Source organism: Nerophis lumbriciformis, linkage group LG13 (assembly GCF_033978685.3).
Source record: "Nerophis lumbriciformis linkage group LG13, RoL_Nlum_v2.1, whole genome shotgun sequence".
NCBI lineage: Eukaryota > Metazoa > Chordata > Actinopteri > Syngnathiformes > Syngnathidae > Nerophis > Nerophis lumbriciformis.
In genome coordinates, this window is record NC_084560.2 from 40938929 (window position 1) to 40962850 (window position 23922).

The following is a 23922-nucleotide window of genomic DNA, read 5'->3' on the forward strand; positions in this document are numbered from 1 at the left end:
TCAAACGTCACCAGTGACTGCATTTGACTGGTGAAACGGAGTCAAACGTCACCAGTGACTGCCTTTGATTGGTGAAACGCAGTCAAACGTCACCAGTGACTGCCTTTGATTGGTGAAACGGAGTCAAACGTCACCAGTGACTGTATTTGATTGGTGAAACGGAGTCAAACATCACCAGTGACTGCATTTGATTGGTGAAACGGAGTCAAACGTCACCAGTGACTGCCTTTGATTGGTGAAACGGAGTCAAACGTCACCAGTGACTGCCTTTGATTGGTGAAACGGAGTCAAATGTCACCAGTGACTGCCTTTGATTGGTGAAACGGAGTCAAACGTCACCAGTGACTGCCTTTGATTGGTGAAACGGAGTCAAACGTCACCAGTGACTGTATTTGATTGGTGAAACGGAGTCAAACGTCACCAGTGACTGCATTTGATTGGTGAAATGGAGTCAAACGTCACCAGTGACTGCATTTGATTGGTGAAACGGAGTCAAACGTCACCAGTGACTGTATTTGATTGGTGAAACGGAGTCAAACGTCACCAGTGACTGCCTTTGATTGGTGAAACGGAGTCAAACGTCACCAGTGACTGTATTTGATTGGTGAAACGGAGTCAAACGTCACCAGTGACTGCATTTGATTGGTGAAATGGAGTCAAACGTCACCAGTGACTGTATTTGATTGGTGAAATGGAGTCAAACGTCACCAGTGACTGTATTTGATTGGTGAAATGCAGGCATGCGATAGATCCTACTTTGAAGGTCTGTCTGACAAACCAAAACAAACAAAGCGTGCATTAACAGATGGATAAAAATCAGTAGCGAGTAGCGAGCTGAATGTATTTAAAGTTGCTAAAAAATACAAACGTGAGTTTTATCCACCAAGTTTCATGGAAATGTCCACTTTAATTGAGCTCTCTTTCTTATCAGACTCCACCCGGCCGATCAAGTGGATGAGCGATGGCGAGGCCCTACAAAGCAAACCCTTTTCCCAGCCTGGCGCTCCACCTCCATGGCCTCGACTGTCCACTGTACAAGCAGTAAGCAGCGCCTGTGAGGAAGGACGTCTTCATTTATGACACCCTGAGGTTCAGTTTGTGCAGAAAACCCCAAAAGCCAACTTGGAGGAGACTTTAGTCGAGCAGTGTTGGAAGTCCTGGGAAGGACCCAGAGCCTGAGGGTGGCCCCCCCACCATGATGGTCCCCTCCTCTGGCCTTCTGCTGGTGCTGATGTGCTGCCCCCTGCTGGGCCTGGTCCAGTCTGCCAGCGGCAACAAGGCCAGCGATAACAAACTCGGCGAATCGGACCCTCAGCGCTGCATGAGGCACCACTTTGTCGAGACCATCGCCCACCCCATATATAAGTGCAACTCCAAGGTAAGACAGAATGCATGACGTGGAAATATACGACTTTGGAAGTTGATCCGCTGCGCTGCGGTCACAAGCTGCTGTTTGCTGGAGTTGTTGAAGGTAACCCAATCAGTCCACTTGGCCGCTGAAACATTGGGGAAAGGCTCTGTTCCGAGTGTCCCACAGCTCCCGCCAACACGGTCAAGCGTCATTTCATTTCTCTTGCAAACATACGTAACGGAACATAAGAAGGTCATGTTGTCTCTGCTTTTTGCTTGTCGCTCAATTTTCCCGCACAAAACTACATTCTGAACAAACCCTGTGGACGGATGTGGTTTGGGCCGAGGGGTAAATCTGGGGGCAATTCCGGTCAAAACCTATTGGATTTATGCTGAAATTTAAGTACAACATAAAAATGTTCAAATGTCCATCCATCATCCATCTTCTTCCGCTTATCCGAGGTCGGGTCGCGGGGGCAGCAGCCTAAGCAGGGAAGCCCAGACTTCCCTCTCCCCAGCCACTTTGTCCAGCTCTTCCTGTGGGACCCTGAGGCGTTCCCAGGCCAGCCAGGAGACATAGTCTTCCCAACGTGTCCTGGGTCTTCCCCGCGGCCTCCTACCGGTCGGACGTGCCCTAAACAACTCCCTAGGGAGGCGTTCGGGTGGCATCCTGACCAGATGCCCGAACCACCTCATCTGGCTCCTCTCGATGTGGAGGAGCAGCGGCTTTACTTTGAGCTCCTCCCGGATGGCAGAGCTTCTCACCCTATCTCTAAGGGAGAGCCCCGCCACCCGGCGGAGGAAACCCATTTCGGCCGCTTGTACCCGTGATCTTGTCCTTTCGGTCATAACCCAAAGCTCATGACCATAGGTGAGGATGGGAACGTAGATCGACCGGTAAATTGAGAGCTTTGCCTTCCGGCTCAGCTCCTTCTTCACCACAACAGACCGATACAGCGTCCGCATTACTGAAGACGCCGCACCGATCCGCCTGTCGATCTCACGATTCACTCTTCCCTCACTCGTGAACAAGACTCCGAGGTACTTGAACTCCTCCACTTGGGGCAAGATCTCCTCCCCAACCCGGAGATGACACTCCACCCTTTTCCGGGCGAGGACCATGGACTCGGACTTGGATGTGCTGATTCTCATCCCAGTCGCTTCACACTCAGCTGCGAACCGATCCAGTGAGAGCTGAAGATCCTGGCCAGATGAAGCCATCAGGACCACATCATCTGCAAAAAGCAGAGACCTAATCCTGCAGCCACCAAACCAGATCCCCTCAACGCCTTGACTGCGCCTAGAAATTCTGTCCATAAAAGTTATGAACAGAATTGGTGACAAAGGCTCTGTATTCATGTTCAAATGTATCAGGAATTATTTAACACTGGAGTAGTGTTGTACCGATATCAATATTTTTGTACCGGTACCAAAATTATTTCGATACTTTTCGGTACTTTTCTAAATAAAGGGCACCACAAAAAATTGCATTATCGGCATTATATTAACAAAGAATCTTACGGTACATCAAACATATATTTCTTACTGCAAGTTTGTCCTTAAAGGGGAACATTATCACAATTTCAGAATGGTTAAAACCATTAAAAATCAGTTCCCAGTGGCTTATTATATTTTTCGAAGTTTTTTTCAAAATGTTACCCATCACGCAATATCCCTAAAAAAAGCTTCAAAGTGCCTGATTTTAACCACCCGTCCATTTTGCTGTGACGTCACATAGTGAAGCCAACACAAACAAACATGGCGGAAAGAACAGCGAGCTATAGCGACATTAGCTCGGATTCAGACTCGGATTTCAGCGGCTTAAGCGATTCAACAGATTACGCATGTATTGAAACGGATGGTTGTAGTGTGGAGGCAGGTAGCGAAAACGAAATTGAAGAAGAAACTGAAGCTTTTGAGCCATATCGATTTGAACCGTATGCAAGAGAAACCGACGGAAACGACACGACAGCCAGCGACACGGGAGAAAGCGAGGACGAATTCGGCGATCGCCTTCTAACCAACGATTGGTATGTGTTTGTTTGGCATTAAAGGAAACTAACAACTATGAACTAGGTTTACAGCATATGAAATACATTTGGCAACAACATGCACTTTGAGAGTACAGACAGCCCAATTTTCATCAATTAATATATTCTGTAGACATACCCTCATTCGCGCTCTTTTCCTGAAAGCTGATCTGTCCAGTTTTGGAGTTGATGTCAGCAGGCCAGGGAAGCTAGGGTCGATATTCTTCTCGGTGGCATAAGGGACGGTGTGAGCCAAGACATCCAGGGGGTTTAGCTCGCTCGTCTGCGGGAACAAACTGCCGCCATTGCTTGCCGTGCTACCGAGGTCCTTTGTCCCTGAATTGCTCACACACTCCGGCAGATTCAATGGGGGTCTGGCGGCAGATTTCTTTGACTTTATCGTTGGAAATGCATCTGCTTTGAGTGTCGCAGGATATCCACACATTCTTGCCATCTCTGTCGTAGCATAGCTTTCGTCGGTAAAGTGTGCGGAACAAACGTCCAATTTCTTGCCACTTTCGCATCTTTGGGCCACTGGTGCAACTTGAATCCGTCCCTGTTTGTGTTGTTACACCCTCCGACAACACACCGACGAGGCATGATGTCTCCAAGGTACGGAAAACAGTCGAAAAAACGGAAAATAACAGAGCTGTTTTGACCCGGTGTTTGAGAAAATGGCGGATTGCTTCCCGATGCGACGTCACGTTGTGACGTCATCGCTCCGAGAGCGAATATTTAATTCGCCAAAATTCACCCATTTAGAGTTCGGAAATCAGGTAAAAAAATATATGGTCTTTTTTCTGCAACATCAAGGTATATATTGACGCTTACATAGGTCTGGTGATAATGTTCCCCTTTAAATAAAATAGTGAACATATAAGACAACTAGAGATGTCCGATAATGGCTTTTTTGCCGATATCCGATATTGTCCAACTCTTAATTACCGATTCCGATATCAACCGATACCGATATATACAGTGGTGGAATTAACACATTTTTATGCCTAATTTTGTTGTGATGCCCCGCTGGATGCATTAAACAATGTAACAAGGTTTTCCAAAATAAATCAACTCAAGTTATGGAAAAAAATGCCAACATGGCACTGCCATATTTATTATTGAAGTCACAAAGTGTATATGGGACCCCGGCCAAATTGTTTTAACCCATACTTGCCAACCTTGAGACCTCCGATTTCGGGAGGTGTGGGGGGGCGTGTTCAGGGGTGGGGCAGGGCGTGGTTGGGGGCGTGGTTAAGAGGGGAGGAGTATATTGACAGCTAGAATTCACCAAGTCAAGTATTTCATATATATATATATATATATATATATATATATATATATATATATATATCCTGAAAATATGCAAACAAAACTGTGTTTAGATAATTGATACTTCAAACTTAAATATAATAAATATAACATGAATATAACATAACTTGGCTTCTGAGAGCTTCAAAATGTAATGAATAAAATGCTAAAGTTGTTGATAAACAAGCAATTATTTTAATAAATAAATATGGTCATTTTAAATGAATTATTATGATCATTTAAAATTAATTATTTCAAATATGTTTATTTTAATGTACCAGTATAATTCTATGGCTGGATGTAATAAGGAGTCAGAAAAAATACAAATAAAAATACAATTAGTTTTGATGTTTTTAGCAAAATATAGTAAAAATGTATTTAGTTTTTTTTTTTAAATTAATAAATATATTTATTTTTAGGTAAGATAAACATAATAATACAATTTATCTCTAGTCTGGATGATTTACTTCTTGTCACCCTGTTGTCCTCCTGTAGTGAAAAAAGGCTGTCCTCACTCAGGTCCGCATGGAGCTGGAGGGGGCGTGGCCTCCAGCTCCGGCTGAAAATCGGGAGATTTTCGGGAGAATATTTGTCCCGGGAGGTTTTCGGGTGAGGCGCTGAATTTCGGGAGTCTCCCGCAAAATTCGGGAGGGTTGGCAAGTATGTTTTAACCCAAAGAGACCCCCGGGTCAAAAAGTTTGGGGACCCCTGGTTTAAATAAAAACATTGCTGTTATGATCCGCTGCCCGGATCATAGTTTGTTTATGTTTTCGAGTCACATGTTTTCAGCACCTTGAGTTTTGTTTGTTTCAGTTGCCATGACGGCAGATTGCTTACACCTGCCTCTGGTTAGTGTTCGGGACGCGCACCTGTTGCCCGGGCGCTAATCAGAGGGCTATTTAGTCTTTGCCCTGGCCTCACTCGGTCTGGCTTCCTAGTTTGTTTTACACAACTGATGACGACGTTTATTTCTTGTTCTTTAGCTGCTAGTTTTCACGCTAGGCTATTTTGGCTTGCTAGCTCTCACGCTAGCCCTTTTGTTTTTGCCTTTTGTGCTATGTGCATGTCTTTTGTTTGTTCGCCGTATGATTTATGTCTTCAAATAAATCATTTCCTACCTGCAAGCTGTGTCCGAAGCCGTCTGCATCCCTGGGAGAACAACCACGCATCACTATGCTACCCCGTCGTTACAATTGCAACTTTTTCCTCGTTGCTGTTTTATTCTACTTTTTTTTGTAATAATATTTTTATAATGGGTCACAAATGGCCCCCAGGTCTCACTTTGGACACCCCTGTTTTTTTTTTAAAGCATCAACCATCGTCATCTAAGTTGTTTTCAGTATCTTATATCTTAAAAAACCCACCAAATTTCTACTTTTTAAAACACAATAACTTACAAATACTCACAATAAACACGCTAGTGGACATTTTGGGAAGGCAGATTGTCAATTTCATGGGACCAAGTGACATATGACTGGACAACTCGGGGTGTCGTCTGCACACCTCAACCGTTTTTTAAGCTGGCCGAGTGATTTTGCGTTGGGAACTGAAAAGCATGGCTGCACTGCAAAAACTGAAATCTAAGTAAAATGAAATATGTCAAATAAGAGTGATATTTGCTTATTTTCTGTCTAATACGATAATTCTTCTCACTAACCAGATTTTATGTTAGTGTTTTACTTGTTTTAAGTGTGTTGGTCCTAAATGATCTCAGTACGATATTACAGCTTGTTGCTGAGATTTGATGACCTATATTGAGTAAAACATGCTTGAAACTAGAATATCAAGTGTTGCAAAGCTGTGTCATCAACACTCACAAGTATAAAACTACTTTTTTAAAAGTAATCATTTCTTACTTCAAGCATGAAAAAAAAAAATCATGATTTTGACACAATTGTGTCTCATAATTAAAACAGATGACAGCCAAATGGACTTTGCTGTTTTATTTTCAACGAATCAATAGAAAATACGTACTCATATAGTAGTACATTTGGCACAGTACGGTAAACTGACAGTTAATATTTAAACATTTAACATGTGGCTGTATATATGCGCACTAATTGACTGAAAGAGCACGCACTTGGCGCGATGATGTCATGTTATCCATGGAAAAATGCATTTTTAGACCATATGATTTGCCTGAGCGGCTAGGAGACCCCGAGAGTAACAAGCGGTTGCCTTGTTGCCTTTCCATTAAGAACAATGAATTAGTTTTTAGTATAAGTTTGCTGGTTTCAAGAAATGTAATGGCGAGCGCATATCATTATGTCAAGATAATGGCACTAGCATTTACTTCATTTAAGAATATTTTTCAACATATTGAGCAAAAAGGTCGAAAATAAATTTCTGCCAAGAAAAGTGCACTTGTTATTAGTGAGAATATACTTATTTTAAGGTATTTTTGGGTTCATTGAGGTTAGCTAATTTTACTTGTTTTTGAAAGTCTTGACAAGCCAAATTTTCTTGTTCTATTGGCAGATAATTTTGCTTAGTTCAAATAAAATACCCCTCATTTTTGTATTTTTTTTTCTTGTTTTTGAACATTCACTTTTTTGCAGTGTAAGACGTTAGGTAGCAGTATTCTATGTTTTTTGTTAGTTTTTAGTTGTGCCCTGAAAAGTGTTAATGCTCTAAGCATTGTACTTATTACATAGAAGATGTTTGATTGTAACGTGCATCTTTGTTGTAGTTTAATAACAAATTTAAAGGTGTTGAAATCGCAAATTATACAGTAGCATGTCAATAGCAAAGCCACTAGCATCAAGCTAGTGCATTTTAAGGGAAGTGGAGGCTTAAAGTTAAAGTACCAATGATTGTCACACACACACTAGGTGTGGCGAAATTATTCTCTGCATTTGACCCATCACCCTTGATCACCCCCTGGGAGGTGAGGGGAGCAGTGGGCAGCAGCGGTGGCCGCGCTCGGGAATCATTTTTGGTGATTTAACCCCTAATTCCAACCCTTGATGCTGAGTGCCAAGCAGGGAGGTAATGGCTCTCATTTTTATAGTCTTTGGTATGACTCGGCCGGGTTTGAACTCACAACCTGGACACTCTAACCACTAGGCCACTGAGTAGGTTACTTAGGTTGAAGCTTTTTTTTTGAGTCGACTGCTTTTTGTTGGCGTTGACAAAAGCCACATTAACTCTATGTAGTTTGGCTGAGTCCGCTCTCAGTGCTGCTGGAGTGATTGCCTATTGGCAGATAATTTTGCTTAGTTCAAGTAAAATACCCCAAATCTTTGTATTTATTTTTTTTCTTGTTTTTGAACACTGACTTTTTGCAGTGTGGGTCTCAGGAGATTAGGGAGTTGACACAGCTTTCAAACCAGCAGGACTGCTGAGGGTCAAAACAAATATTATCTTACTGTAGTCCTCATCCATGTTTTCCTTTGTTTATATACATCCCACCTCCCGAGCTTCTACTTTCCTGCTTCAAGGCTGAGAAAAAGAAGCGCTGGTCTTGGAACAACAAAAGGGGAATCTCCCAGCCTTGCACCTGCAAACAGAGATAGCCGCCGAGACAGACCGCTCACTCTTGGCGTGAGAGCGGGGGGGGGTCACGCCGTGCCACGTGTCTTCACCTCTTTGACATGAGCCCTCCTCTTTGGCTCGAGTGTCTGTCGGAGTCGAGGGAGGCCAAGTCGCGTGCACGTCTCGCCCACCCTCGCCTGATTAGTGGCCTGTCTGTCAGGGCGGCGTTGTCGCTGCATTCCTGTCGCCTCCCTAAACAGACTCCTGTGTCATGTTTGTCTGTCAGCTGCTGCGTGTCGCCACCCGTGTACCCACTTTGACAAAGGCCTGTCTGGGACACACACACACACACACACACACACACATTCTCGTATTTGCATACTTGCCAACCTTGAGACCTCCGATTTCGGGAGGTGGGGTGTGGGGGTGGGGGGCGTGGTCGGGGGTGGGACTGGGGCGTGGTTGTGGACGGGGGCGTGGTTAAGAGGGGAGGTGTATATTGACAGCTAGAATTCACCAAGTCAAATATATATATATATATATATATATATATATATATATATATAGGGGTGGGGATGGGGGGCGCGGTCGGGGTGGGACTGGGGCGTGGCTGTGGGCGGGGGCGTGGTTAAGAGGGGAGGTGTATATTGACATATATATATATATATATATATATATATATATCCTGAAAATATGCAAACAAAACTGTGTTTAGATAATTGATACTTCAAACTTGCATAAATAAATCTTAAGGATATAATATAACTTGGCTTCTGAGAGCTTCAAAATGTAATGAACAAAATGCTAAAGTTGTTGATGAACAAGCAATTATTTTAATAATTAAATATGGTCATTTTAAATGAATTATTATGATCATTTAAAATTAATTATTTTATATATGTTTATTTTAATGTATAATTCTATGGCTGGATGTAATAAGGAGTCAGAAAAAATACAAATAAAAACACAATTAATTTTGATGTTTTTAGCAAAATATAGTAAAAATGTATTTAGTTTTTTTTTGTAATTAATAAATATATTTATTTTTAGGTAAGATAAACATAATAATACAATGTGTCTCTAGTCTGGATGATTTAGTTCTTGTCACCCTGTTGTCCTCCTGTCATAAAAAAAAAAAGGCTGTCCTCACTCAGGTCCGCATGGAGCTGGAGGGGGCGTGGCCTCCAGCTCCGGCTGAAAATCGGGAGATTTTCGGGAGAATATTTGTCCCGGGAGGTTTTCGGGAGAGGCGCTGAATTTCGGGAGTCTCCCGGAAAATTCGGGAGGGTTGGCAAGTATGAGTATTTGTTACCTTCTTGAGACCGGAGAAAAATGCCTACCTCTTTTGGACCACACTGCAAAAAGTCAGTGTTCAAAAACAAGAAAAAAAAATACAAAAATGAGGGGTATTTTACTTGAACTAAGCAAAATTATCTGCCAATAGAACAAGAAAATGTATCAAAACAAGTCAAATTAGCTAACTTCAATGAACCCAAAAAATACCTTAAAATAAGTATATTCTTACTAATAACAAGTGCACTTTTCTTGGTAGAAAAAAAAAGAATAAGTTTTTGCTCAATATGTTGAAAAATATTCTTAAATGAAGTAAATGCTAGTGCCATTATCTTGACATAATGATATGCGCTCGGCATTACATTTACTTATACTAAAACATAATTAATTGTTCTTAATGGAAATTCAACAAGGCAACCACTTGTTACTCTCGGGGTCTCCTAGCCGCTCAGGCAAATCATATTGTCTAAAAATTAATTTTTCCATCGACAACATGACATCATCATGCCAAGTGCGTGCTCTTTCAGTCAATTAGTGCGCATATATACAGCCCGGCCCCCGGCCCAAAAATTTTTAATTGTAATTTTGAGGAATTTATCTGAATGTGCATGAACTATTTCTGTTCAAAATTGTTAGAAATGTTAAATGTTTAAATATTAACTGTCAGTTTACTGTACTGTGCCAACTGTACTACTATATGAGTACCGATTTTCTATTGTTTCATTGAAAATAAAACAGCAAAGTCCATTTGGCTGTCATCTGTTTTAATTATGAGACATAATTGTGTCAAAGTCATGATTTTTTTTTTCATGCTTGAAATAAAAAATGATTACTTTAAAAAAAAGTAGTTTTATACTTGTGAGTGTTGACACAGCTTTGCAACAGTTGATATTCTAGTTTCAAGCATGTTTTACTCAATATAGGTCATCAAATCTCAGCAACAAGCTGTAATATCTTACTGAGATCATTTAGGACCAAAACCCTTAAAACAAGTAAAAGACTAACATAAAATCTGCTTAGTGAGAAGAATTATCTTATCAGACAGAAAATAAGCAAATATCACCCTTATTTGAGATATTTAATCTTACTTAGATTTCAGTTTTTGCAGTGCACCCTTTCTAGATGTGTAAAGATTTGTATTTACAACATTAATAATATATACATACTATGCAAATATAAAAAAGCTTGTTGTGAAAAATGAGTTGGAATTTCACCAGAAAAAGGCCACAATTTCCACAAGTAAAACTTAGAATTTTGGCATTTGTATTGTAAAAGTCCAAATTTGACAAGAAAAAGTCGGAATTTTACCCAGTAACGGTCGCAATTTTACAAGAAAAGCTTAACATTTAGGCAATTTTATGAAAAGAGTCGTAATTTTACTCGACAAAAGTCACAATTTTATAAGAAAACTTTTACATTTTACATTACTTTTACACACACACATTCTCGTATTTGTTACCTTCTTGAGACCCGAGAAAAATGCCTACCTCTTTAGGACCACCCTTTCTAGATGTGTAAACATTAATAATATATACATACTATGCAATTATAAAAAAAGCTTGTTGTGAAAAATGAGTTGGAATTTCACAAGAAAAAGGCCACAATTTCCACAAGTAAAACTTAGAATTTGTCAAGACGGGGGGAGGGGGTCGCAGTTTACTGCGAGGTTTGTTCTCCCGGGAAGCAATCGGACTATTCCGGACAAGGCGTGAAGGTAGGAACATATTTAATTATCTTCTCTCAAAAAGGTACGAAAAACGGAAAACAAGGCTGATCGCACTTGGGGTTAAAGTAAACAACGAGCATAAGCTATGGCATAGCAAGAAACTAACATGAAACTGTGGCATGAACAGAGCAATGACGCTAGGACGACTAACTGGCAAAGACAGGCTTAAATAATAGTCTCTTGATTAGAGCAGGTGCGTGTCCCGAACACATGAGGCAGGTGAAACTAATCAGTCGCCATGGAAACTAAAACAAACAAGGATGTACAAAAACAGGAACTACTGGGGTCTTAAAACTAACAGAAAATAACAAAAACATGATCCAGACCACAGATCATGACAGAATTTTGGCATTTGTATTGTAAAAGTCAAAATTTGACAAGAAAAACGTAACATTTGTGAAATGTTATGATAAAAGTCGATTGTTTACTCAGCAACGGTCGTAATTTTACAAGAAAAGCTTAACATTTAGGCAATTTTATGAAAAGAGTCGTAATTTTACTCGACAAAAGTCACAATTTTAAATTTTGGCAATATTATAATAATTTGAATTTTAAAATGTCACTATTTTTAGAATAATAACAACAACAAAATTGGCAATATTGTGATAAAAGTCAGAATTTTATATGACAAATGTTACCATTTTGCATTAAAAAGTAATAATTTGACATTAAAAAACAGTTATAATTTGACGAGAAAATATTGCAACATTACAGAAACAGAAAGTATGTGAAAAATGAGTTGGAGTTTTGCAACAAAAAGGCCACAATTTCACAAGTAAAACTTAGAATTTTGGTATTTGTATAATAAAAGTCAAAATTTGACAAGAAAAACGTAACATTTGTGAAATGTTATGATAAAAGTCGGAATTTTACCCAGTAACGGTCGTAATTTTACAAGAAAAACTTAACATTTAGGCAATTTCAAGAAAAGAGTCGTAATTTTACTCGACAAAAGTCATAATTTTATAAGAAAACTTTTACATTTTGGCAATGTTATAATAATAATTTGAATTTTAAAATTTCACTATTTTAGAATAACAAAAAAAAAAAAGGGCAATATTGTGATAAAAGTCAGAATTTTATATGACAAACGTCACCATTTTGCATTAAAAAGTAATAATTTGACATAAAAAAAATTAATTTGACGAGAAAATATTGCAACATTACAGAAAGAATATGAGAAATTGTTCCCAATTTTATAAGAAAAAATTTAGACACTGTGAGAAAAAGACTGATTTTAGTAAAAAAAAAAAAAAGTTTAAATTTTTTGTTTGTAATTGGTTTTTAATCTTCATTATTTACTTCAAGTTTTTACAGTATGTCTCTATATACATATTTATTTTATTTGTTTTATTAATTTTGGTCAAAGGGGCCACATTTCAATATCTTACACACACTTATTTAATATGTTGGCCAGAGAGGTGGGGGGTGGGGGTGGGGGGGCACTTACATTTTTTACACACACTTGTTATTTCATATGTTGACCAGAGGGGGAGCACTTTTAAAACCGACACACAGTCAATTTGAAAAATCTCTCCTTTTTGGGACCACCCTCATTGTAATATATTTCACCAGCAGGGGTGCAAATAAGACATTCTCTATTACTGTGTTTTTCAACCTTTTTTGAGCCAAGGCACATTTTTTGCGTTGAAAAAATCCGGAGGCACAAAACTAGCAAAAATCATTAAAAAAAAACGAAACTCAGTTGACAATAAAAAGTCGTTGTCGCAATTGTTGGATATGAATTCAAACCATAACCAAGCATGCATCACTATAGCTCTTGTCTCAAAGTAGGTGTACTGTCACCACCTGTCACATCACGCCGTGACTTATTTGGAGTTTTTCCGCTGTTTTCCTGTGTGAAGTGTTTTAGTTCTTGTCTTGTGCTCCTATTTCGGTGGCTTTTTCTCTTATTTTGGTATTTTCCTGCAGCAGTTTCATGTCTTCCTTTGAGCGATATTTCCCGCATCTACTTTGTTTTAGCAATCAAGAATATTTCAGTAGTTTTTATCCCTCTTTGTGGGGACATTGTTGATTGTCATGTCATGTTCGGATGTACCTTGTCTTTGCTCCACAGTAGGTCTTTGCTGTCGTCCAGCATTCTGTTTTTGTTTACTTTGTAGCCAGGTCAGTTTTAGTTTCGTTCTGCATAGCCTTCCCTAAGCTTCAATGCATTTTCTTAGGGGCACTCACCTTTTGTTTATTCTTGGTTTAAGCATTAGACACCTTTTTACCTGCACACTGCCTCCCGCTGTTTCCAACATCTACAAAGCAATTAGCTACCGGCTGCCACCTACTGATATGGAAGAGTATTACACGGTTACTCTGCCAAGCTCTCGACAGCACCGACACTCAACAACAACACATCATTTTCAGACTATAATCAGAGGTGGGTAGAGTAGCCAGAAATTGTACTCAAGTAAGAGTACTGTTACTTTAGAGATTTATTACTCAAGTAAAAGTAAGGAGTAGTCACCCAAATATTTACTTGAGTAAAAGTAAAAAGTATGTTGTGAAAAAACTACTCAAGTACTGAGTAACTGATGAGTAACATACACACACATATCATATATATATATATATATATATATACACATATATATATATATATATATATATATATATATATATATATATATATATATATATATATATATATATATATATATGTACACACACATTTATATATATATATATATATATATATACAGTATATAATTTATATTTATTTATTTTGCCATTTTTGTTTACATGTTAAAGGTGTTTTAATGAATATACATGCATGTTTAACATATAGATTCCTTTCTTTCATGAAGACAAGAATATAAGTTGGTGTATTACCTGATTCTGATGACTTGCATTGATTGTAATCAGACAGTAGTGCTGATAACGTCCACGTTTTCAAATGGAGGAGAAAAAAGTTCCTCCTTTCTGTCTAATACCACATGAAAGTGGTTGATTTTTGGCATCTTATTTGTCCAGCTTCCATATTCGTTTTTATACACTTTACAAGAAATACATTGGCGGCAAACTCCGTAGCTTGCTAGCTTGTTTGCGCTGGCTTTAGGAGACTCTTGTTTTGAAAGCGCAGGCGCGATGGAGCGGCACTTTTATTGTGAAGACAGGAACTGTGCAGTCAGTCTTTAGGCTTTTGACAGGATGTATGGTTGAAATAAAAAAGGGTCTTTTTTCCTTCACACTTTTGATTGATTGATTGAAACTTTTATTAGTAGATTGCACAGTACAGTACTTATTCCGTACAATTGACCACTAAATGGTAACACCCCAATAAGTTTTTCAACTTGTTTAAGTCAGGTCATGTGACCGCCTGGCTCTGTTTGATTGGTCCAACGTCACCAGTGACTGCATCTGATTGGTGGAACGGAGTGAACGTCACCAGTGACTGTATTTGTTGAAACGCAGGCACTATGAAGGTCTGTCTGACAGACCAAAACAAACAAAGCGTGCATTAACAGATCGATAAAAAATAGTAGCGAGTAGCGAGCTGAATGTAGATAAAAGTAGCGGAGTAAAAGTAGCGTTTCTTCTCTATGAATATACTCAAGTAAAAGTAAAAGTATGTTGCAATAAAACTACTCTTAGAAGTACAATTTATCCCAAAAGTTACTCAAATAGATGTAACGGAGTAAATGTAGCGCGTTACTACCCACCTCTGACTATAATTACTGGCTTGCAAAAAATATTTTTAACCCAAATAGGTGAAATTAGATTATCTCCCACGGCACACCAGACTGTATCTCACGGCACGCTAGAGTGCCGCGGCACAGTGGTTGAAAAACACTGCTCTATTAGATGCAATGTTTTTCCGTATTGGGACCATGATTTATGTCCTAACTTGTTCACCGGTCCTCATATGGAAGGTACTTTTCCTTGTTGATGTCTCAAGAAGGGTAGAAATACAAGAACACACACACACACACACACACACACACACACACACACACACACACACACACACACACACACACACACAGACACGTGGCGTAGTGCAGGCGTGTCGTCGCCACTTTAAGACTGTCTTTGGCCCAGCTGAGGCTCAGCCTGTCAAACGGCAACAATTCCTCTTGTGTGACGACCACGTGGAATTAAACCAGCAACGACCTATGCTGATCAAAAGTTGCCTAAATCGTTGCACAAATATTAAAAGCCTTTTGCTGTAGTTTTCACATAATGAAAAAAAAAATACAAACATAACTACAAGTGTTAAAAACATTTTACAAATGTTTTTTTTTCAAATTTACTAATAAAATGTAAAAAAATAAACACTTAAAACATTTTACCGTATTTTCCTGACTATAGATGCGCATCGGATTAAAAGGCGCACTGCCGATGAGCGGGTCTAGTCATTTTCAGTTATTTACATACAAAAGCGTATATAAGGCGTATTAAAGGAGTCATATTATTATTTTTTTCTAAATGTAATACACTTCCTTGTGGTCTACATAACATGTAATGATGGTTCTTTGGTCAAAATGTTGCATACAAACCCCGTTTCCATATGAGTTGGGAAATTGTGTTAGATGTAAATATAAAGGGAATACAATGATTTGCAAATCCTTTTCAACCCATATTCAGTTGAATATGCTACAAAGACAACATATTTGATGTTCAAACTGATAAACATTTTTGGCAATAAATACTGATAAAGTTGAGGAATGCTCATCAAACACTTATTTGGAACATCCCACAGGTGTGCAGGCTAATTGGGAACAGGTGGGTGCCATGATTGGGTATCAAAACAGCTTCCCAAAGAATGCTCAGTCTTTCACAAGAAAGGATGGGGCGAGGTACACCCCTTTGTCCACAACTGCGGGAGCAAATAGTCAAACAGTTTAAGAACAACGTTTCTCAAAGTGCAATTGCAAGAAATTTAGGGATTTCAACATCTACGGTCCATAATATCATCAAAAGGTTCAGAGAATCTGGAGAAATCACTCCATGTAAGCAGCATGGCCGGAAACTAACATTGAATGACCGTGACCTTCGATCCCTCAGACGGCACTGTATCAAAAAACCGACATCAATCTCTAAAGGATATCACCACATGGGCTCAGCAACACTTCAGAAAACCACTGTCACTAAATACAGTTTGTTGCTACATCTGTAAGTGCAAGTTAAAGCTCTCCTATGCAAAGCGAAAGCCATTTATCAACAACATCCAGAAACGCCGCCGGCTTCTCTGGGCCCGAGATCATCTAAGATGGACTCATGCAAAGTGGAAAAGTGTTCTGTGGTCTGACGAGTCCACATTTCAAATTGTTTTTGGAAACATTCGACATTGTGTCATCCGGACCAAAGGGGAAGCGAACCATCCAGACTGTTATCGACGCAAAGTTGAAAAGCCAGCATGTGTGATGGTATGGGGGTGTATTAGTGCCCAAGGCATGGGTAACTTACACATCTGTGAAGGCACCATTAATGCTGAAAGGTACATACAGGTTTTGGAACAACATATGCTGCCGTCTAAGCGCCGTCTTCTTCATGGACGCCCCTGCTTATTACAGCAAGACAATGCCAAGCCACATTCAGCACGTGTTACAACAGCATGGCTTCGTAAAAAAAGAGTGCGGGTACTTTCCTGGCCCGCCTGCAGTCCAGACCTGTCTCCCATCAAAAATGTGTGGCGCATTATGAAGCGTAAAATACGACAGCGGAGACCCCGGACCGTTGAACGACTGAAGCTCTACATAAAACAAGATAGGGAAAGAATTCCACTTTCAAAGCTTTAACAATTAGTTTCCTCAGTTCCCAATCGTTTATTGAGTCTTGTTAAAAGAAAAGGTGATGTAACACAGTGGTGAACATGCCCTTTCCCAACTACTTTGGCACGTGTTGCAGCCATGAAATTCTAAGTTAATTATTATTTGCAAAAAAAAAATAAAGTTTATGAGTTTGAACATCAAATATGTTGTCTTTGTAGTGCATTCAATTGAATATGGGTTGAAAAGGATTTGCAAATCATTGTATTCCGTTTATATTTACATCTAACACAATTTCCCAACTCATATGGAACAAACACAAAACTGTGGCATGAAACAAACGACATAAACTATGGCATGGAACAAACACAAAACTGTGGCATGAAACAAACGGCATAAACTATGGCGTGGAACAAACACAAAACTGTGGCATGAAACAAACGGCATAAACTATGGCGTGGAACAAACACAAAACTGTGGCATGAAACAAACGGCATAAACTATGGCGTGGAACAAACACAAAACTGTGGCATGAAACAAACGGCATAAACTATGGCGTGGAACAAACACAAAACTGTAGCATGAAACAAACAGCATAAACTATAGCGTGGAACAAACACAAAACTGTGGCATGAAACAAACAGCATAAACTATGGCGTGGAACAAACACAAAACTGTGGCATGAAACAAACGGCATAAACTATGGCGTGGAACAAACACAAAACTGTGGCATGAAACAAACGGCATAAACTATGGCGTGGAACAAACACAAAACTGTGGCATGAAACAAACGGCATAAACTATAGCGTGGAACAAACACAAAACTGTGGCATGAAACAAACGGCATAAACTATGGCGTGGAACAAACACAAAACTGTGGCATGAAACAAACGGCATAAACTATGGCGTGGAACAAACACAAAACTGTGGCATGAAACAAACAGCATAAACTATGGCGTGGAACAAACACAAAACTGTGGCATGAAACAAACGGCATAAAGTATGGCGTGGAACAAACACAAAACTGTGGCATGAAACAAACAGCATAAACTATGGCGTGGAACAAACACAAAACTGTAGCATGAAACAAACAGCATAAACTATAGCGTGGAACAAACACAAAACTGTGGCATGAAACAAACGGCATAAACTATGGCGTGGAACAAACACAAAACTGTGGCATGAAACAAACAGCATAAACTATAGCGTGGAACAAACACAAAACTGTGGCATGAAACAAACGGCATAAACTATGGCGTGGAACAAACACAAAACTGTGGCATGAAACAAACGGCATAAACTATGGCGTGGAACAAACACAAAACTGTGGCATGAAACAAACGGCATAAACTATGGCGTGGAACAAACACGAAACTGTGGCATGAAACAAACGGCATAAACTATGGCGTGGAACAAACACAAAACTGTGGCATGAAATAAACCCGACTTACGTGGACACGGCATGAATGGAACAATGACGCCAGGCCGACTGACCGGCAAAGGCAGGCTTAAATAATGCCTCTGATTAGTGCTCGCGAAGCAGGTGAGCGGGCGAACACTAATCAGAGCCAGGTGGAAATAATAAGTAACCATGGTAACCAAACCAAACTCAGAGATGTCACAAACAGGAACTAAAAGAGTCCAAAGCTAACAGAAAATAATGAAAAACATGATCCGGACCACGGATCATGACACTAGAATAGAGATGCGCGGTAGAGATGCGCGGATAGGCAATTATTTCATCCGCAACCGCATCAGAAAGTCGTCAACCATCCGCAATCCACCCGATCTAACATTTGATCAGAACCGCATCCGCCCGCCATCCGCCCGCACCCGCCCATTGTTATATATCTAATATAGACGATGCAAGGCATTAGTGAGGTTATAAAGCTTTTGCCTGTTAAAGAAAGGAGACTGATCCAATGCAGTACAGACATTCGCGTGCCACGCTGTCACGACCCAGACGCACACCAGTGCGCAATCATATGGGAGCCGCGCTGAGCGCACCTCCAAGCGCGTCTCGCTGCCGGCGACGGCCGGGTATGGGCCCAACGCTCCAGCGCCATCCATTTTCAGGGCTAGTTGATTCGGCAGGTGGGTTGTTACACACTCCTTAGCGGGTTCCGACGTCCATGGCCACCGTCCTAGCTGCTGTCTATATCAACCAGGGTGAGCCCCACCCCTTTTGTGAGCGCACTGCGCGCGGAGTGACCCCTGTTACGCGCCCCCGGCAACAGGGGTGGCGGGCAGGTAAGCTGCTTACCTGCTGCGCGTGACGCCGGCCGCGGCGAAGGCGGACGAGGCGGGGTGTCGGTGCGGTGGGCGCGGTGGTGACCCTGGACGTACGTCGGGCCCTTCTCGCGGATCGCCTCAGCTACGGCTCCCGGTGGGGCCCTCTCGGGGGAAGGGGCCTCGGTCCCGGACCCCGGCGAGGCGTCGGGGGCCTTCTCCGCTCCGTAAAAGTGTCCATCTCTTTTTTTTTTTTCTTCTGTTGTGGCATATGCTGCAGGTGCCTGCTCGTTTTTCGTATGTGGGTAACAACATTTAACTATGTATATATATTTCCGAATTGGTTTAACTGCCACCCGCCTGAATCTATTTAAAATCTAATTTTTTCTATTTCAACTGCCCGACCCGACCCGACCCGACCCACGGATAAAATCAAATTTTTTAAAATTTCATCCGCCCGATCCGCGGATAATCCGCGGACTCCGCGGTTGTGCCCGCAAACCGTGCATCTCTAATGCGCGGTTTGCGGACACAACTGCGGAGTCCGCGGATTATCTGCGGGTCGGGCGGTTGAAATAAAAAAAAAATTAGATTTTATCCGTGGGTCGGGTCGGGCGGTTGAAATTAAAAAAAATTAGATTCTAAATAGATTCAGGCGGGTGGCAGTTAAACCAATTCGGAAATATATATACATAGTTAAATGTTGTTACCCACATACGAAAAATGAGCAGGCACCTGCAGCATGCCACAACAGAAGAAGAAAAAAAAAAGAGATGGCAACGCCGGCAGCAAACGTGGTACGCGACAAACTAAAAAAGGGAATACTAAAGACCAGGGGAAAAAAAGGCCAGAAAAGTTCAGCGTGGACTCGTTTTTATGAGGTTGTAAATCAGGATGATAGTAATGCTGGCTACGTGATTTGCAAGAGCTGCGACGCTGTTTATGTCTACGACAGTCACAAAACCGGGACATCTAACATGGTGCATCACATTTGTGCAAAACCCCGAACCTCCACAAACACCCTGAGCATGAGCAGTTTCGTCCGCCGTGATCCCAGAAGAGTGCCACAGGATGTTGAAACAAGATAGAACGCAGCTGCCTGCAGCAGTTTGAGTGGCGCGAGCGCGCTTGGAGGTGCGCTCAGCGCGGCTCCCAGATGATTGCGCACTGGTGTGCCTCTGGGCCGTGACAGCGTGGCACGCATTGAATGTCTCTGCTGCATTGGATCAGTCTCCTTTCTTTAACAGGCAAAAGCTTTATAACCTCACTAATGCCTTGCATCGTCTATATTAGATATATAACAACGGGCGGGTGGCGGATGGCGGGCGGGTGCGGTTTTGATTAAATGTTAGTTCGGGTGGATGGCGGATGGTTGACGACTTTTGTGATGCGGTTGCGGATGAAATAATTGCCTATCCGCGCATCTCTACACTAGAATATCAATGCCAAAAGTTTTGACTCAATTAAAATTGTTAGTTTTTTTACTTGCCAATTGTTGGGCGTGAGTAAAAATGTGTGTTTTTGTGTGTATTTCCGACGCACAGCACTCAAGCAAAACGTCTTTGCAACGTTAACACCTTCGACATATTTCTCCTTCCAGATGGTTCTGCTGGCGCGGTGCGAGGGCCACTGCAGCTGGACCACGCGCTCCGACCCGCTCATCTCCTTCAGCTCGGTGCTGAAGCAGCCCTTCAAGAGCACCTGCTCCTGCTGCCGGCCGCACACCTCCAAGCTCAAGGCGGTGCGGCTGCGCTGCGCCGGCGGCACACGCATCACCGCCACCTACAGATACATCCTGGCCTGCAACTGTGAGGAGTGCAGCTAAAGCTAAGCTCATTCATCGCCGCATAGAACCTTTTTTTTTTTTCTTAACCCGACATGTGCTGGATCTTTACTGGAGCACACCTGCACCGCCTCTCTCGCTCACCCAGTAACATTTGACACGCTCATCCACAGGGTTTTTTTGGCGAGGTGGTTCAGGTGGACTATAAAAAGATGGCGGCGGTGGCGTCAGACCGTGTGAGGCGTTTCTTCAATGTGGTCTATTTGAATCTCCTGTAATATCACGCTGGATTTATACAAGCTTCTCTCTCTCTCTCTCTCTCTGGGAGGAAACTTTTCCTCGTGGACTTCCTGGTAGTCCTCCTCCAAGAATAACACAATCTCACACTGACTCACTGACACCCCGGGGGTCAAATCTCGGAGCCATCACGTGAAGTCACGGTCGGTTTATTCTGTCCATTGTGGTGTTCTCCCTTCATTAAAGTACACATTTTGTCAACGCAAACTAAGATTTTAGCTCATATTTGATTTGGATTAATTTGACAATATTAATTAATCTTCTTTCCACTTCCAGTCATCCAACGTTTCAGTACTGAACTACTAAGGCCATTACAGGCTCTTTGTCGCCCTCTGCTGGACAGTTGTGTAAGACACACCACCATGTTATTTTCTGATGAAGTGCAAAAAAAACAACCTTAACTTCTCAAAAAGTTTTGTTTCGTACGAGTTGGTTTTATTGCAGTAAGACAACACAGACATCTTAAATACATCACTATTAGAGTTACATACGTTTTATGATAAGTATATATTTTTTATTTTTAAGGAGCATTTTTAATGTCACTTAAATAAAAAAAATTTTAGTTTGGTAAAAAAACTCATTACATCCTAAACAGATAAACATAATTCATCATTTGTGATTTTTTTCTTTTTAGTTAAAACAGAAGAGCATTTTTAAAAATGTATATTTTTAATGTGACTTAAAACGTTTTGTGTTATTGCTGTGACTATAGCACCATTTTAAAGGGCCCAAAATATATAATAAATAGATAGATGATTAGAATTATAACATGTATTAATTAGAATGTTTATAATTTTATTTTATTTTATTTAATATGTTATATCATTATTTAATGCCTGACTATCTAGAAAGTCTAAATGTGTATTTTCATATAATTTAATTGTACTGTATATAATATAATATATTGGCCCTGCGATGAGGTGGCGACTTGTCCAGGGTGTACCCCGCCTTCCGCCCGATTGTAGCTGAGATAGGCTCCAGCGCCCCCCGCGACCCCAAAAGGGAATAAGCGGTAGAAAATGGATGGATGGATGGATGTATATAAATATATTTATATACATATATTCATATATGTGTGTGTGTGTGTATATATATATATATATATATATATATATATATATATATATATATATATATATATATATATATATGTGTGTATGTACATATACTGTGTGTGGGGGGGGGAAATGTGTATATATATATATATATATATATATATATATATATATATATATGTACATATACTGTGTGTGGGGGGGGAAATGTGTACACACATATATATATATATATATATATATATATATATATATATATATATATATATATATATATATATGTATGTATGTATGTACATATACTGTGTGTGGGGGGGAAATGTGTGTGTGTGTGTATATATATATATATATATATATATATATATATATATATATATATATATATATATATATATATATATATATATATATATATATATATATATATGTATATATGTCAAAGCGCTTTGAGTACCTTGAAGGTAGAAAAGCGCTATACAAGTACAACCCATTTATTATCATTTATATATATATATATATATATATATATATATATATATATATATATATATATATATATATATATATATATTTTTTTTTTATTATTTTTATTTATTTATTTTTTTTGTGTATGTGTATATTTATATATGTATATATATTTCCCCCCATGACCAATGTATTTATCTTATGACCTTTTTTTAACGTATTCATTCTAGAAGCGTCTGTCAATATTAGCCATGAAGAGGAGACACAGTGGGCGGGATCAATCATCTGATTGGTTGAACAGCAAAGTAATACATGATTATTTATCTCATACCAGGTCGGTATTTATTTATTTTTTACCCCAAAATGCATTGTTTTCTTAGTTTGTTAGCTAATACCACCACAAATATGTTGATATATGTTCATTTGAAAAAAAAAACGTTTTCGTCTTTTTAGGGCCAGACTACAGCAGTAAGTAAATATCAACTTGTCAGATAGCTAGCTTGTTTGGAGTCAAATTAGCAACCCAGCTAGTTCCGCTAACACAATAAATAATGTATTAGTTATTTATGGTTGGCGTTATTTAGTTTTGTGCAGTTACTATAACTAGTCCCTTTATGAGATAAATGTAGCTCATAATGAATTAGTTATTTTATGGTTAGTGTTATTTAGAATTTGTGCAGTTACTAACTAGTCCCTTTATGAGATAAATTTAGCAATTTAACTAATAATGTATTAGTTATTTATGGTTAGTGTTATTTAGAATTTGTGCAGTTACTAACTAGTCCCTTTATGAGATAAATGTAGCTAATAATGAATTAGTTATTTTATGATTAGTGTTATTTAGAATGTGTGCAGTTACTAACTCGTCCCTTTGTGAGATAAATTTAGCAATTTAACTAATAATGTATTAGCTATTCATGGTTAGTGTTATTTAGAACTTGTGCAGTTACTAACTAGTCCCTTTGTGAAATAAATTTAGCAATTTAACTAATAATGTATTAGTTATTTATGGTTAGTGTTATTTAGAATGTGTGCAGTTACTAACTAGTCCCTTTGTGAGATAAATTGAGCAATTTAACTAATAATGTATTAGTTATTTATGGTTAGTGTTATTTAGAATTTGTGCAGTTACTTACTAGTCCCTTTGTGAGATAAATTTAGCAATTTAATAATGTATTAGTTATTTATGGTT

At 39.7% G+C, this 23922-nt stretch overlaps 1 protein-coding gene across 1 annotated transcript; it reads left to right on the forward strand.

Moving 5' to 3' along the window:
• The first annotated feature begins 1133 nt into the window (after positions 1–1133).
• Positions 1134–21934, forward strand: ndp (norrin cystine knot growth factor NDP). Its single transcript, XM_061970802.2, has 2 exons — positions 1134–1378; positions 20731–21934. Exons 1-2 carry the CDS (start codon positions 1196–1198, stop codon positions 20953–20955), a joined length of 408 nt encoding a protein of 135 aa, XP_061826786.1. The 5' UTR covers positions 1134–1195; the 3' UTR covers positions 20956–21934.
• The last annotated feature ends 1988 nt before the right edge of the window (positions 21935–23922 follow it).

Excerpts from the sequence above, each read along its gene's own strand:
- ndp (XM_061970802.2), top strand. The coding sequence starts at position 1,196 with ATGATGGTCCCCTCCTCTGGCCTTCTGCTGGTGCTGATGTGCTGCCCC. Across the intron at positions 1,379-20,730 it reads TATATAAGTGCAACTCCAAG|ATGGTTCTGCTGGCGCGGTG; the intron begins GTAAGACAGAAT and ends TTCTCCTTCCAG.